General features: G+C 36.2%; 1 protein-coding gene across 1 annotated transcript in view; it reads left to right on the forward strand.

The window, feature by feature from the left end:
• Window positions 1-957: 957 nt before the first annotated feature.
• Window positions 958-17,462, forward strand: part of BIRC6 (baculoviral IAP repeat containing 6) — a 171,375-nt gene continuing 154,870 nt past the window's right edge. The window contains exons 1-9 of the mRNA XM_009331049.1: window positions 958-1,134; window positions 4,060-4,197; window positions 4,613-4,806; window positions 6,747-6,858; window positions 8,157-8,239; window positions 9,438-9,660; window positions 9,760-9,920; window positions 11,849-11,907; window positions 13,265-14,659. Coding sequence (XP_009329324.1) covers window positions 4,625-4,806; window positions 6,747-6,858; window positions 8,157-8,239; window positions 9,438-9,660; window positions 9,760-9,920; window positions 11,849-11,907; window positions 13,265-14,659 — 2,215 coding nt within the window. The 5' untranslated portion in view covers window positions 958-1,134; window positions 4,060-4,197; window positions 4,613-4,624. The remainder of the gene's footprint in view (window positions 1,135-4,059; window positions 4,198-4,612; window positions 4,807-6,746; window positions 6,859-8,156; window positions 8,240-9,437; window positions 9,661-9,759; window positions 9,921-11,848; window positions 11,908-13,264; window positions 14,660-17,462) is intronic.

Below are 17,462 nucleotides of genomic sequence, written 5' to 3' on the forward strand. Positions count from 1 at the left end.
AATTATTCATAATAAAAACAGTATCTAGTGTCTGAGGAAAGAGGAGAACAGAGACGGGACTTGATTAATGCAAAAGTTAATGAAACTCCTGTTCCTGTGCAACAAGAAGAGATCTGTGTTGACGATCCAGTGATTTCAGCTTTGCCCTTTGGATGATGTGTCCATATACTTATACATACAGTCTGCTTCTGTAGCAGCAGCTTATGCGTTCCGTGAATTAAAGCAATTTGCCTTCTATACAGATAGCATATTACATGGGTTTAGTTTCAATCCATCCAGCTTAGGCACATCATAATGTCAAGTAACATTAAACATTTCTGGGGATAATATCCATTGCTACAGCCTTTCCTTATTTATCTGCTGACAGTCTTCCTCCACTCCCACCAAACTTCTCTAACCTGTTACCAACATCACATGTGCAGGACTGAGCAGAAATAAGCTACCTTAGTGTCTCAAGGAACATGTGTAGCATTGGCACATGTTATATACTGTACTTAGTTTTCAGAAGTTTGAGTGTTGTTTTGCTTGATGAAATGATGTTAATCAGCCTTAATGGTAGTTTAATTTTGTCTTAATTTTCATGCTGATTTGTACAATTTAATTCTTATTATTGATTGTCAACTAACATCAAGTACATCAGGCATCTACATTAGACTTGAAAACACTAGTTTAGGCCTCCTGATAAGAGCAGGACTTGAATGATGGCTTCCATTATAGGAATAAAATGGTTGTAGTTGTTGATGGGATGTACAGATTTTGGCTGTTTGTTTTTTGATGTAGGAAATATAAAAGTTTGGTGAAAGTTGTAGTAGCTAAGAAGCTAGGTTTTGATCATTTCAAGAAGTGAAGATTTTGCTGAAGTGTTAACATTACTTTCCAGAACAGATATTAAAGGTCTTTTTATAAAAGCTGTTTTCTAATCGAATCTTGCTTTTTGTCTTTCCCTTTATAGCTAAACCAGGTGGACGGGTGAAATGTCAGTATATTTCTGCTGTGGATAAAGTGATCTTTGTGGACGATTATGCAGTAGGATGTAGGAAAGATCTCAATGGCATCTTACTGTTAGACACAGCTCTGCAAACGCCTGTTTCAGAACAAGATGATGTGGTTCAGCTTGAATTGCCGGTTACAGAGGTAAGGTGTGGGGGTGGGGGCGGGGCGGGGGGGGGGGGTGGAAATAACTGTCAGAAATACTGAAACCAGATGTTTGACCCTGAGTTTCTAGTGTGATTCTAACAGTATGTAACAGAAAAGTTTCTTAGTTACTAGCTGTCATAGGGCAATAGCTTTTTGCAGTTATCTGTGTCTCAAACAAGTAAGAGCTTGCCTCATCAAGAGCATGTTATTTCAGACATAAGAACTTCTAGTGACCAGAAATAAGGACTCATTTCCAGAGCTTTGTCAGTGCTTATGTATGGAATCTATACGTACTTCTAGAAGTCAGTCTGGGCTGCTAGGCATCCTTGAATTTTTTTGTTTTAGGCTTTCGGGAAAAAAAGACAATTAAAGTCAGCTAATGTGGTGTTTCTACATGTGAAGAATTAATGCTGGAATCTAACTTTTCTAGCTAGGTCAGTTGGCCTAATGAAAGACTCTTTTTCCCTGCAAACCTAGCTTCTCTTTTATGTTTGGACTCTCACAGCCGTAACACAGTTCCTCCTGGTTTGAGACAATATAGTCAAGCATTTAGTACCACTTTAAGGGAATCTAATGTATACATTTTTGCTTAGAGTGTAATGCTTAGGGTTTTGTTGCATTGGTTTACCTTCAGCTAGCATAGCACTTATTAGGTAGCATGTACATTCTTATTTTCAAATGCTGCCTAATACAAGATAGCTAACAATTGCTTCTATTCTAAGGCACTTCATGATGAGGAAAGTAGCTTTCACCTTTGTAGTGGTCATGAAGTAATAGACCTGGGAAGTAAATCTGTACAACAATTTTAATTACAAGCGAGATTAATTCTTTGTTTGGGAAAAGTATAGAGCATCTGCCAATGCTAATGTTTCGAATAGTGCTTACAGTTGAAAAAACAAAACTGGACTACTAGATCCAGATTCTGAATCTTTAAAGTACTCTGTGAAAAGAGCACTTCTCACTCATCTCTGTAAGAAATAAATTTATATTGAATGATGCACCACCAACAAAAATTTATCCTGAGCATTGATTTGAAATATGTGCTCTTGGAGTATTGAATAATAGGTGCTTATTATGAACCAAGAATGTGTGTTATATGTGAGGTTTTTAACTACTTGTCTTGAGTAGGAGTAACAGCAATAAAATGTTGCTTCATAGAGGTCTCTGAAGAGAGCTTTCTAGGTTCCTCAGGCTTGCTGCCACTGGCATAATTTTTACACCCTTTGTGGGTAACTACAAAATCTTGGTGTATGTGGCTGAGTGTGAAGAGACTGACAGAGGTCAGCATTTCCTTTCATAAGTTTTGCTGTCACTGGTTTGCAGTCTCACATGGTTCAATACAACCTGTAAGTTTGTGTCATAGCTGAAGATTCTTTGGTTCTAAAGAGTTTACAGACCCTTATTTCAAGGTTAAAATAGAGCACTTCTCTGTAAAGCTCCTTCCTGTAGAAAAAAATGGGAAAATATTATAGTTCAGTAGGAACAGATTTGGGGAATTCAAATGGCCAAATCAGCAAGGTGGGAGGAAGAACATTAGCAGTCTTCAGTTCTTACTTTTAATTTTGAAGAGGAGGTACCCAGACCTCAGAAAATTTTGGTAAATATTAAGCAAAATCATACAAATGCGTCAGTCCACCTTTTTCATCACAGGAAGGTCAAGAACCTTTATCCAGGCAAGAGCCTTTGATTTTTGTTAGTCTCTAGAACTTTTCTGCAATTTTTTGCACTTAATTTAAGTAGTCTTTTTGTATGATTGATCTGCTGGTAATGCAGTGCATCTTTATGCATTTGTAATTGGCAGCATTGACAAGTTGTGATGCAGCCTCTATGCTGTTTTTACTTCCCTGTAGAACACTGTAAATTTATGAACTTCCACAATCTGTCTGTTGTTGTTCTGTCATCTGGAAGAGACTTGGGAAGTATGAGATGCCACAAGAATTGTAATTGTCTTTTTATTGAAAATCTGAGAAATAGAAACAGCCTTAGCTAGGGAACTGATTTGCCTCATTTCTGTCTTTCTTCCCCTGAACTCCTCAAGGACGTAACCAAATGGCCGTTTGGCCCATTCTTTTTGGAGCACTTTGTGGCTGTTTAAAGGACTGGCTGGCCCTTGCCCTTGGGAAATACTTCCCTGTGTTTGTAACTTGAAAGATTTCATATAATGTTTTTCAGATGTTAGCCCACCTAACAACAGATACAGAATACTCCGTGCTTTGCACGTGAAGTGTACCTTTAAATCTTACCTGTCGACATGAAGTTAGCAGACAGAGGGACAAGGTAGAAACAGATGGCACTTGGCAGAAAAAAAGTCTATAAATGGATGTTTATAGTGTTCTTTTCCAGATGCGTTATTTCTGAGTTTTTAGAATTTCTAGATTCTAAACTAGCCTGTTTTTTTCTGCTTCATTTTTCAGTTTCATTATACTAGCATTACAAGTAATTTATCTCTAATTTTGTTGCAACATTGTTTTTCTCATGATCATCTACTTTTTTTAAGACACACAGTTACTGAGAAAAATGTCAAGACTTTGTTCTTGCTCTCACTTTTTGACCCTAAAGCTGAATGAATCCTTTTGAAGGGAAAGCATTGGGCAATAGATGTCTCCTTTTTGCTTGGCTTTAATATATGTTCTGTTTTAATTGTTTATATGACTGACTTGTTTAACATTTGGTAATATTGCCCTTGAGGGAACTTGTAGAAATTACTGTCACTATTGCTGAAGTTTATCCATTGATTGGCCTACAAAGTAAAATTTGGAACTGCTTACTCAACTCTGGGCCTTTTATGGGAATTATGCTGATATAATATATGATAAAGTAGGATATGACAAATTACATTTCTCGGAGTAAGGAAACAGGTGTAATTCTTGTCTGTAGTTACTCAATGTGGATGCTAACTTTTCTTGCACATCTGCATTTTAGGCTCAGCAGCTGTTATCTGCTTGCATAGAAAAAGTAGATGTTTCTAGCACAGAGGGATATGACTTATTCATTACACAACTGAAGGATGGTTTAAAAAATACCTCACATGAAACAGCAGCAAATCATAAAGTTGCAAAGGTAAGAATTTGTTTTGTTTAACATGGATTCCAAGTCTAATTTGCTTGGCTACCATTATTGAAGCATACAAAATGCTTGACTTAGTGTGGTGGATTTTGTTTGAAGAGGATGGAATGTCTTATGTGTTCCTTAGTTCCTCTGTGTGAAGTTTCACTTGTTAAGAGAACAAACAAGGTTAGTTTCTTGCTGATAAACCCGACTAATAAACCCAACTGAGCTTAAAACCTGAAGTTACTGACTTTCTTTGCATTTTGTCCGTGTTGCTTTTGTGTGTCTGTTCTTGTATTATTTCTTGAAATCAAGAGAGGGTGCAAGATGTGCATTTGTTTTTGCTTTTGACTCTTTTGTGATCTATTTATTGTTTAGATGTTAAAATTTTAAAATTTAAACGAGGCATTTTTTTTTCTTAATTTAGTGGGCAACGGTTATGTTCCACCTTCCTCATCATGTTTTGAAGTCTGTCGCCAGTGCCATTGTAAATGAACTCAAGAAGATAAATCAAAATATTGCTGCCTTACCTGTAGCATCCTCTGTGATGGATAGGTTATCTTACCTCTTACCCAGCGCACGACCAGAACTTGGTGTGGGACCTGGTCGGTCTGTGGACAGGTATATTAAGACAAAATAAGTGATGAATTTTACCCCTTAGTTATGTCAGAATAAGCTCTTAGATGATTTTAGTTTATTTGCCAAAGGAATTAGTCCTATTCTGTACTTTCTTGCTCTTACACATACCGCTAATTAACTGTTTAATGCATAACGCGCTGTACATATTACTAAACTTAAAGAAACCTTTATGGGTCCCACAAGACTGTTTTGTTTGGTTTCTGACTTTAATGCCAGGCAAATTGAATTCACTTTGCTCTTAATCCCAACATATACTTTCAGAAAGGTAACAATTGCAGCCCTAAATATAGGTCCCTAGGTGGTATTGTAACACGTTAATGTGATAAGTTCATCTAGGCTTTACTCTTCATCATGTTTGATTATGGGTTTTATCTGAACAGTCCGGTGTGTATGACTACATACTTAAGTTACTGGCTTTACTCAAACTAGTACTGAAACCTTACTGAGACTGTAATGTTGAGATGTTCAGAAACTGCATAGCTTTAAGAGCCTCTTTTGAATGCAAAGAGAGCACTCATTTGTCTACCAAAGATAGAACATACATACTATGCCTGTGTCATGAAATCAATTCCTTTTCCTTCATACAAGAGAGAGTTATGCCCATGTTTTGTGTTTTAGAAGTTTAGGAAGTTGTTACCTTTGCAGAGTGTGTATATATATATATATATATATGCGCTACTTCTGAACTCTAGTCATCTGCTGTGTGTTTAGGGTCAGAGCAAATTTTACCTCAGGTTGTTGCTTCATCTCTTTGTGATCCAGGTGATAATGTGTACACAAGCAAGTAACCCATTATTTTAACCTTCATAAGCTGAGACTTACCAGTTAGAATACTGATAAATCTTCTAAGTCTATAAATTAATTCCTTCTTGAAAGTTTCTGTACAAATATTATTTTGCAAGCGTATTATCATTTCTTACAGCTCAAATAATTTAATAAAATTGATTTCATGTCTTACTTCCCCTCCCCAAGCTTCCAGGTCTACCTGTCCCTTGCCATATTGTATTTTCAATTAGAGCTCTCCGAGATCTCTCTCTTAAGATGGTATAATGTTAAGACAGCCCTTACGTGAGTGTTGCAAGAATAGTTTACTTCCTTGGTAGGAAATGTTTAATATATCCATTCTCTTATAAGACAGCAAAAATCTCCTGAAATTGAGGGGCAGAAACAAGAAGTGAGGCATTTCTCCATCTAGCAGCACTAGTTCTTGGGATGATACTGGAGAACAAACTTCTGTCAAGGAAAAAGAAAAGCTGATAGTTGTTTCTTGTGTACTATTTCAGATGAGGGACATGTACTGAGTGAAGGTGGAAAAGAGAGGAGCTTCTTTTCTCTATAGATGTTGAGCTGCAGAGGAGTTCATATTTTGTGACTTAGTAGTTCATAGTTTTTAAGTATTATAGTATGCAATGAGTGACGAATGTTTGGGGTTTGTACTATGTATTCAGTTGAGCCTAAAATATTGCTTTGCAGTATTTTTAAATATGCATATTCATATCTGTTCAACTAATAAACCCAAATTTTTGCAGTAGCTGTCATGTTAGAACTGCTAGGGAGTTGGGGTTTTTTATTGGGCTAGATTCTGCATCTTCCCTAAATGCAGAGTAGCTTTGGATATCTGATGCTTTTCTGCACTTAGACCAAATAGGCTACCTGGAAGCTTATTTTATTAATCCTGCTTTTAAGGCCTGTAGGTTGTTGTATTGCTTTTGGTCTTTTGCTGAGGATGTACTTTAGGCACCCAAGTGAGAGAACTTTGTAACTTTTCTGTAATAGTTAATGATAATTTTAAGAATAAGTTATAGATAACCATCTGTAGTATTTCTAATGGTTACTAAAGCATTGAAAATATCTCATAAATAGTTTACTTTTTTTATTCTAAATGGCAGTTTTGGGTAATGTAGAATTTTTCACCTTTCTAGGTCTTTGATGTATAGTGAAGCTAACAGACGGGAAACATTCACTTCATGGCCTCACGTGGGTTATAGGTGGGCACAGCCAGATCCTATGGCTCAAGCTGGGTTCTATCACCAGGTAAAAGGTTTAGTTGTTCTTAGTGTTTGTTCCCTAGGTGAAGGTTTGGGGAGCACGGGAATTCTTTTTTTAAATGGATTCCTTCAATGATGCAAAAAACATAATGAAAAAGTTTGTCATTCAGCTCTTTTTTTTTTTTTAAGTTTCAGATTTTTTCCATGCCTTGAGGTTGCTTCTTTTTTTGTACAGATCACAGAAAATACTGTTCTGAACTTCAGCATATAAAACACTTTTAAGTTTCAAATTGATCTGAGTTAAACAACAATAATAAAGATGAAGTTCGTTGTTATATAGAGTCTCTCTTTCTCCTTGTTAGATTGTTGAGTAGATATCCTTACTTTTTCTATTATAAGTAAAGCAAAAAAAGCAGTAAGCTTGACATAGAGTTCTCTAACCATACTTTCCTAGTGGGACTTAAACTGTATTGTAACAAACAACGGTCCTAGATCACATTATGACATTATTAAGCTTAGTGAATAAATACAACCTCAACATTTTATTCCGCTACTTTTGCTTATTTCCATTTTTCATTCTTTGAAATTATTTCTACTATAAAAAAATTAATTATGGATTTAGATAACGATGGCTAGGCAGTGCGTATCATTTGACATCAATATTGTCTGCCTCATTATGTCAACTGAAAAGCCTGATAGGTGCAAGTGGATAAAGTTTTTGGAGGATTTCTTAAACGTGTTCAGGAGGAGAAATGCAGGGAATTCATATGTTAGAACTGCATCTGCATATTCCCAAGCATATCTTGGTGACTTGAAATGTGGTCATGAAAATGCCAAATTTTAAGAGAATGGAAATTTCCATTCTTTTTCCTCTGCCACTTCAAGTTATTAACAACTGTTCTTTGCAGAGGAGTGATATAGAAAACTTTATATTCCAGCAGATTGAAGGCATAATAGGAAATACTTGTTTAAACCCTGTTTTTCCAAGCGTGCAGATGTACAGTTATTCTGCTGAGGTTCTAAATTTTTTTGAACCTTGTGAACTTTTTCCAAAGGAAAAAAAAATTTTAGCAGTGATGCTGAGTCCTGTTCTATGTCTATGTGGTTTTTATCCAGTGGCTTGCACAGGTGTTGGTTCTGAATCTCTTCTCTAGTAATGTGGTGTATCCTTTTTTTTTTAATGTGAAATACTGCCACTTTATAGTATGTAATTTGTGGCCCTTTATATGTTTGATGCGGTGCTTTGCTATGCCACTAGAAGAAGGAGAGGACTTGATCACCTAGTTAAAGTGTTTCATAGTACATAGCTATCTAAATTCCAACTGTTTCTTCTTATTTTTATAGCCTGCTTCATCAGGAGATGACAGAGCCATGTGCTTTACCTGTAGTGTGTGTTTGGTATGCTGGGAGCCTACAGATGAACCTTGGTAAGTTCAATGATGTTTGGAGTAGACTTAATTTTCTGCAGAAGAGGTTAAAAATCTTTGGAGGGCAAAGATCAACATTATCTCTATTGGATTTCTGGTGAGTTTAGGGAGTGTCACTGACAAGAATGGATTTCCACAATGATTCCATGGGACAAATCACAAAATAATTCCCTGTACTGTGTCAAATTTCTGTGTAATACTAAACCCAAGAAATTGTAGTTGGTTTTATTTCTTAATTCTGACTTGCTCTTTCATTTCAAATTGTTCCATGGTAAAGATGACAGCCAACATTTCTCTGCAGGGATCTAAACTCAATCTTCTGTATGATTGTGATTAGAACACATCTCTTTTTAAGTTCTTAAACTGCAATGGCCATGCAGTGCATATTTGCCTTTTATGGGAAGTTGCAAGATCCATTACTAGTTTCCTGATCAGCTAAAATTGTGCATAGTAACAGAAATGCAGGACCTTACATTGATTTTAAAAGGGTTCTTAACGTAGTTTTTGTCTTGATTATTTGGTAATTTATAATCATTATTTGAATACATCGGATTCCTGACTTGTTGGAAACTTTCCTTTGTAATATTATCTTCATAGTCCTTGTCTCCTTCTTTCCCTTGTTAGTTTCCAGACATTCTGTAGTAGTGTAACTGCTCTTTGCCATGTCTCTGCCTTAGGTATATATTGCGATTAGAAGGGTTTTTTTTCAAGCTTCTTGGTCAATGTGTCATTCAGGACTGTTTTCAATTTTGATTTTTGTAAGTGTGGATGTAGAACTAAAGACAGGACGTTGCTTCATCTTATTAAGGTTACTTACAATAATATGTCATAATATTGGAATTGTAATGTACGTTCTGTAGAATTTAATCTGTGCTTTTCTTCATGAGAACATGATGGGCTACTGCCCGTAGAACAATTATCTTTTTAAATGAATTTATTATATTAAGAGCACTGTGTTAGATTCCTCCATTTGAATATGAATATCCATTAAGCGATCAAAGGCTTTAATACAGTCTGCAATTGAGAAACAGCAGGGAAAGCTGTGTTAGTAACTTCAGAACTCTCTTGTATGGTTGACTGCAGTACAGTTCAAACAGTTCTGTTTCAGCTTCACTTCAAGGGCTGAGTTTGTATATGATGTGTATATTTTTCACAGTAAGAAATCAATGTTTGCTATGTTTGTTTTCAATATGAAAAGGTCTGAACATGAGCGACATTCCCCAAACTGCCCATTTGTCAAGGGTGAGCACACTCAGAATGTACCTCTTTCAGTCACACTGGCAACAAGTCCAGCACAATTTCCCTGCACAGATGGCACTGACAGAATAGCCTGCTTTGGATCTGGAAGTTGTCCTCATTTTCTAGCTGCTGCAACGAAACGAGGAAAGATCTGCATATGGGATGTTTCCAAACTTATGAAGGTATGCAATATAAACAACCAGTTTTATTAACTAATTACTGATTAAGCATATCTCGATTTAAATCAAAGACCTTTTCTGTTTTTTGTTGTTATTTCTCAGGTCCACTTAAAATTTGAGATCAATGCATATGATCCAGCTATTGTGCAGCAACTTATGTTATCAGGAGAACAGAGCTCAGGGGTTGACTCAAGGAGACCAACACTAGCATGGCTAGAAGATTCATCTAGCTGCTCAGATATACCAAAATTAGAAGGAGACAGGTATGCCAATCTACAAAATTAAAAATACGAAATGCTGCTGTGTAAGTGGGAAATGCCGTTTAGTTAAGTCATGCTTTGTGAAATGTAAGATTGGTAAGATTTATTTTTTTTCATGGAGATTTTTTTTTTAATCATTGTGTATCTGTACACAATTCAACACTTAGAAATTTAGATTATTGGTTTTTTATCTTTAAAGCCAGTTCCATTTTATTCCTGTTGTTTCAGTTTTTATACTCCACTAACAAGAGAGATACCAAATCTTATTGCTGCCCTGTGCTGATGTTCCAGAGGCAGAGAAAAAAGAGAAAGGAATATAAGTTTTGGAACAGCTTTTCATTTTAGTTATGGATTATGCATTTCAGGATTTGAAAGTAAAGGCTACTCGTGGACTTCTGGAACGTGCCTTTCTCTGATTGCTTCTCCGTAATTTCTGGTTATGTCATTCTGAAAATAAATTACGTTGATGTGCTAGGAATTGCTTTCATTTTGTTCCTTTAACACATGCATACTGACTCTAAACAATTAGACAGCCCTGCGGCAAGCTTTTAGATAAGCTAGAGGGTATGCCAGTGCTTAGAAAGTGTCATGTGAGAAAAAGCAGTATTCTTTCATTTATGCTTCTTACAGTCTGTTACTGGAAACTCCTTTCTCGTATTACTAAAACTCAAACAAAAGAGTGAATATTGTTGGAAAACTCAGGACAAAAGGTATCTGGGGAGTCTTGCTAGTTTTCTGAATGTTTCTTCTTAAACTTTAGCATCATGGAAAGTAACAGTACTGCTACATGCACAGGAAAGTAAATCTTTGGTTTTAAGCTTGGTGTGATTCTTACAGTACTGCAGAGGAAATATGAAGCTTGCTTTTCTGAAGAGGATATGTAGAAATGTGGGCAACATCAGAGTGTGGGGCCTAACAGCCGCTGGACCATAGACTTTTACTGTAGCTTTAGGGCTAAAAAGTAAACTCCTTGAGAGTTAGAGAATTAAGCCAATTTTAAGAGCTGGTTAAAGGATAGTATAATCGGTACAATCACACTGCTCAGAACTAAGCATCTTTCATTTCACTTAATCTATATGAAATTTATTATCACTTTCCCACTCAAGGGAAAGCTGGATAAGGATCAAAGTATTGAATTGTGACTGTCTTGGCTCAAACCTGATCAACCTTCACTTTGTGACAAAAAAGATCTGTTTCTTGGGCGTGAGGAGGAAGCATCCAGTTTGTTGAAATTTGGGGATCTGACTTGGTACTGTGAGTAGTTATACCTGAAGCTGCAAAGGCATTACTGTTCTTCCTGTGTGTAAAAAGCCTGTAATAGGGAATTGTTTCTCATATTGGAAAAGCCAGATGCGTAAAATCTTCATATATTCTTAGAACTACTGAAGGGCCTATTTTTCTTGAAGAGGTATCTTGAACAGAATCTGCTTTTATGAAAAAATGATTCATCTGGTAGTATTTTTTTGAAAGCAACACACTGTTCATACACCCTTTCGGTACTAGCTACAAAATTGTCTTGGTAGAATTGAAGACTAGTCTGGCAGCTCCACCTTTCAGAGACTATTTTGAGGAACTTTGAAGAAGGTGTCATCAGTTTTTAGAGGTTTTGTTTGTTTGGTTTTGTTTTTCTTGGAAAGATTCCTGAGAACTGGGTTTCATTTTAATTCCATTTATGGCTGAATTGTTGGGAATACAATAGTAGAATGAGGCAAATGGAAAGCTGGTCTACTGGTTTGATCACAGAGGAAAAAAATCTTTGTATTGTTAGTGTCTGTGACCAACTCATCAATGGATGTACAATGCTGACTAAAAGAAATGCCAGGTTATAATACACTTTGTATTTTTACTACTTTTTTTAAAAATTTAATTAAAAATGAGAATGCAGCTACAGTGTACATGGTGTCATTCATGCATTTTTTTTTTTTTTTCAGTGATGACCTACTGGAGGATTCAGACAGTGAAGAGCATTCCAGATCAGAATCTGTGACAGGTAGGTTATATAATAATTTAGAGGTCATAAGGGAAGTTGTTCTTTTCAGGCTTTTAAAAAAGCCCTATCAAAACCAATGGTATTACATTCACTGTATTAGAAAAAAGGAAAAACGTTGACCTTGAAAGCAATGCCAATATTTAAGTCACTGTTTGTGTGGTGCAGAGATTACATACAGGAGAAAAGAAAAACCCTACTTTGTTGGTTAAAAAATGTCTTATTTGACAACAAGCATTGCTTACCTTGCTGTCAATAAAACCACACAAATCAAGTTAAAAGAACTTACTTAGAACGGGAACAAATTATAGCTGTACAAAACCCTTTAAATGCAGGGGATTGCCAGAGAGAGTTCCTGTATCTTGATTGTTTCGCTGTGGGTATGCACTTTGATAGAGTATTTCTCTTCCTGAATAAAGATTTCATATGGAAGCAGAACAGTGGTATGCATGGTGTTCTTGTGTTATTTTCTTAGAGGTTGAGTCAGAAATTTTGATGGGAGGGAGGATTATATGCTTATTTTCCATAATCCACTTTATATCTTTGAGTAAGGATCAGCAGGTAGGGAAAAAAAGAACATGTGCATGTGCATAAACACAAGGAAATAGACTCGAGATGTAAAAAGGATTTTTTTCAACAGAAGTATTAGCAAAGATGGTGCTCTGTCATTTATGCTTAAGTGACCTCTTAATCTGGGTTTGTACAGGTGTCCTTTGTAATCTTCTGAATCTCTACAGTATTTAGTTGAACTCTTCTGATTCATTGTTATTCTTGCAGTACTGTTTAATTTGATTAGGTTATCTCTTAAGTTTTTACTGGGTTTTGTTTTATAATAGCTTGGAGTTCTTTCTATTAGGTGGTCTGTTACATGGTGGGAAGTATCAAGTTTTAGAGTAAAATAACATGTTTTTCAACTAAGATTGGAGAACGAGTCTGCAGAATTGCAGATTTTTGATGGTACTGGATTGTCGAGGAAGGAAGGGGAATAATATATGGCAGAACATGAATTGAGTTGATTAAAATAGTTGGATTTCAGTATGGTGGTCTAGCCTATGTAGAATAACTGGTAGAAAGATAATGCTGTTTACTGGGAGACTTGTTACAAAGGCTGATGTCCTGTTCTCTTTACTTTCATTCTTGTTGATAAAATTAGAAGAACCATTAGTCTATATGCAAGGAATGTTTCTGGGCCTCTTTTGTTGTTTCTTGACTATCAAATCTTGAACATATGGAATGTTTTAACATATTGAAACTGTAGAGCAGTGACTTTTTGCTTAATTATGAGGATAAGTCCATAATATATGCAATACGATTCCTTTTTTTTTGAACATATATTATGTTAAACATTTTTGTTTTAAAGGGCATACATCACAAAAAGAAACTATGGAAGTCAGCCTTGATATAACAGCTCTCAGCATTCTTCAGCAACCTGAAAAACTTCAGTGGGAAATTGTTGCAAATGTTCTGGAAGACACGGTTAAGGATCTAGAAGAACTTGGGGCAAATCCCTGTTTGGCCAACTGTAAGAGTGAAAAGATGAAGGAAAAACATCTAGAACAACACAACATTCCCTTTCCTTGTTTATTAGCTGGAGGTCTATTAACATACAAATCACCTGCTACCTCTCCTGTTAGCAGTAACTCTCAGAGGTCACTGGATGGCTTAAGTAGGACTCGAGGTGAGAGTGTCTCGGAACAGGGCTCAACTGACAATGAATCCTGCACTAATTCAGAACTGAATTCCCCTCTGGTAAGGAGGACTTTACCTGTATTGCTGCTATACAGCATTAAGGAGTCTGATGAAAAAGCAGGAAAACTCTTTTCACAGATGAACAATATTATGAGTAAAAGTATACATGATGATGGTTTCACAGTTCCACAGATCATTGAAATGGAGCTGGACAGTCAGGAACAGTTGCTGTTACAGGATCCCCCTGTGACTTACATTCAGCAGTTTGCAGATGCTGCAGCCAACCTAACTTCTCCGGACTCGGACAAGTGGAGCTCTATGGTTCCCAAGCCTGGGACTTTGGTTCAGTGCCTGCGTCTGCCAAAGTTTGCAGAGGAGGAGAACCTGTGTGTAGATTCAATCACTCCTTGTGCAGATGGAGTTCATTTGTTAGTAGGACTGCGGACTTGTCCTGTCGAATCTCTGAGTGCAATAAATCAAGTAGAGGCCTTGAATAATTTAAATAAATTAAACTCGGCACTATGTAATAGAAGGAAGGGGGAACTAGAATCAAGTCTTGCTGTAGTGAATGGCACGAGTATTGATGTAATCCAACATGAGTCACCAGCAGATGTATCAACTCCTTTAATAATTCAACCTGAACAGAGAAGTATTAGTGGTGGATACCTAGTGCTTTATAAGATGAATTATGCTACTAGAATAGTTACTCTAGAGGAGGAGCCGGTAAAAATCCAGCATATCAAAGACCCCCAAGACACAATTACCTCAATGATTTTGCTCCCACCAGATATATTGGATAATCGAGAGGATGACTGTGAGGAGCCTGTAGACGAAATACAATTAACTTCTAAAAATGGCAGTGGGAGAGAGAGAAGATCTGAGATCTCTACTCTTGGGCACCTGGTAATAACTACTCAGGGAGGATATGTAAAAATACTAGATCTTTCGAACTTTGAAATTCTGGCCAAAGTGGAGCCACCTAAAAAAGAGGGCACTGAGGAACCAGATATGTTTGTCTCTGTGATATACTGTTCGGGCACAGACAGATTATGTGCATGCACCAAAGGTAAGACACTTCAAAAAAAATTTTTTTAATGCTTGATTTGACTGTATTTGAATTATATTATAGAATGTGAGAATCTAAGCTTCATGGATTAATTACTAAATAGTAATAGGCAAATTCCATTGCATTTATGTACAGTTTACTTCTGTTCTAGGGAGCATGGACTCTCGTTAATTCCTCATCTTAAATGTAGATTTTAATCTCTAAAATGGGAATAATTCTTGGGTATGTCCAGTGTACTGGTAAATTTGTTCTTGTAGAGGCACAGATTTTTCTTAAATCCAAAACAAATGAAGGCAATTCTTGTATGTAATTCTTTCTGTGCTAGAGGTCCATGTTTCAGAAAAATGTCTCCTGTCTGTAATTGGCAATATTCAAGATGGTAGAGAAGATGATGCTTTTATACCTTATTCCCGTGATCAGTTGTATCTTCTTTCAGTTAGGGCTGCTGGTTCTGCTTCAGCCTTTTGCAATTGGGATTACGCTTTCTTGAGCATGAGAGCCAGACTATCCATGCAGGATTGTTAGATCTTTTTCAAAATGAACGCAAGAAATTTTGGGGAAGGGGGCAGGTAAGAGGGGAGTGTAACTCAAGTCCAGGCAACTGCTGTTTTGTAGAAGTCCCTAAACTGCCACGCACCTCCCCGCTTCCTTGAGTCACATTGGGGCAGTGGAAACAGCTCTGACTGTCATCCAGCTGAGTTCCTCTATGCACCAATGTCTCATTTGGTTCTCCTGCACTTGAATGCAGCTCTGGTGGAAACGATTAGCCTCTCAGAGGGGCTAAACTGATGGGATGGTTCATGCATTTCAAATGAACTCCCACCAATATCATGTTGAACTTTTATCTCTACTAGAAGAATTTAAACTGACACATTTCCTCCTTTCACAGTGGTGTCATGTTGATAACGCAAGTCTTCCTATGAGCAGTTGTTAAACTCAAATCAGATTTACCTGTTATTTCCGACAGATAAAGTCAAGCTTATTGTAAAAATCTCATGTCTGTTAAGGACCCTGTGTTTATCACTTACCTACCAAGAGTTTTAGCAGTGGAGATTTTAGATTTGCTTTTTTAGTAGCAATCGCATATTAGCAACTAGTATTGATGTTTGCAGATTCCCAATGGAAACATTCATATTTACTAAATTGTTCTCTTTTGGTAACTGCTTTTGAAGAAATGTCTATTAAACTGTTTTAGCTTTATTTAATAATGCACGCTTTTTCCTAGTTAAAATGGAACTCTAACTGAAAGTTTAATTGCCTTGGAAAACTTAGTATATCATATCCATGTCATAATGTTTTTACCTGTACTTTGCTGATCAAACTGCAATCTCATTTAAAAAAACCCAAACCTCGCTAAGTTGTTTTTTTTTTTTTCCCCTACAGAATTATACTACTATTAATTTCTTTCTTACATCAAATCTATTCTGTCTTTCTTGTGTTTTAAGATTAATGATAAAAGTTAAAGGGCTTATTGTTACTGTGCACGGTACTTTCCCATCCAGTGTTAGCGTGTACGTTAATTATATTCTTGTAGCATTTGATATTATCTAAACCTGTTTTGGGACCTTGAGTGTGAGATATGCAGGTCTGTTGAGTTGGGAGCATTTATTCTGTGTTTGTAGGAGTATTTGTCTCTTCTGCCTAGATAACTACCACCTCTGTTACTGACTGGAGAATACTTCATCTTCCTCATAATAGACAAGTACATCATTCTGCTTTTTCAGTAAATATCTCTATTTTTTCCTCTCTGAGAGTGTTATAATATCCATCTAGCAATTTATAAATAGCTTTGCTGTGACTTCTTTTCTTCTTGCTGCCTTTAAGGTGACTGAGATTTTGGGGTTTTTTTCTTCTGTAGTCCTATATGCCACAGGTATCCCTCTGCCCTCAAGTTTCCTCTTTTGAATATAGTACTTTGATAACTTCATTTTTTTTTTATCCATTGATTATTCTTATCTTTCATTTACACCCACTGCAGCTCTATTTGGAACTTGATTTTCTGCTCTGCAACCAAATTAGAATGAACTTCAGAATTCATTTTTTTCATTGTTTAAATGTCTTTAGAAGCTTTCAATTTCTATTCCTTTTTTAACATTTCAGTCACTTGTCCTGGTATAATTTTTCTTACTTTTGAGAAATTAAGTCCAAAGCCATCATAAATATTTATGTCCATTAAAAGTCTGGATTTCAGGTTCTGATACTAGATACGTCTGAAGCCTCAGGGTCCTAACGTTTATGCCAAAATAAGAAGCTTTGTAAAGAATGACTTGATCTTAAATGTTTATAGATAACTGTACTGCATAAATTCAGGAATACTAAAAGAAAAAGCAAATCAAAAAGCTCAACTATTAATATGACTTTTTTTTATCCTATATCTTATTGTAAGTTTAAATAACTTGATGTAAGGAATAGGTTTTGCATAGTTTTTGTTGTGTTGAATCGTAATCATCCTTTAATCTTTTTGCTGTAAGTGGGTAAAATTGCTTATCTCCTAGGCGGCTGAAGATTTTTTTTTTTTTTCTTAAATGAAGTTTTCTTAGGCTTTTTCCAAAATCACTTTGAGGTCTTTGCTCCTCTGTATTTACTACCACGCATGGGATGGTGCCTGCAGTCTGACAGCATTAGGAAGATATGTGTTGAAAGTAGAATAGCTATATTCACTGATGTATTCAACGTTAATGCTTCTAGAAAGCAGCTTCTAGTGCAAAGACATAAGTGAAAATGTTAAGCAGAAGACTTGGAACCTACATGCGCTGGAAATGTTTGGATGTTGTTGGGAAACTATTCAAGAATATAAGCTGAG

This window comes from Pygoscelis adeliae, unplaced genomic scaffold (assembly GCF_000699105.1).
Source record: "Pygoscelis adeliae isolate BGI_AS28 unplaced genomic scaffold, ASM69910v1 Scaffold218, whole genome shotgun sequence".
Lineage (NCBI taxonomy): Eukaryota > Metazoa > Chordata > Aves > Sphenisciformes > Spheniscidae > Pygoscelis > Pygoscelis adeliae.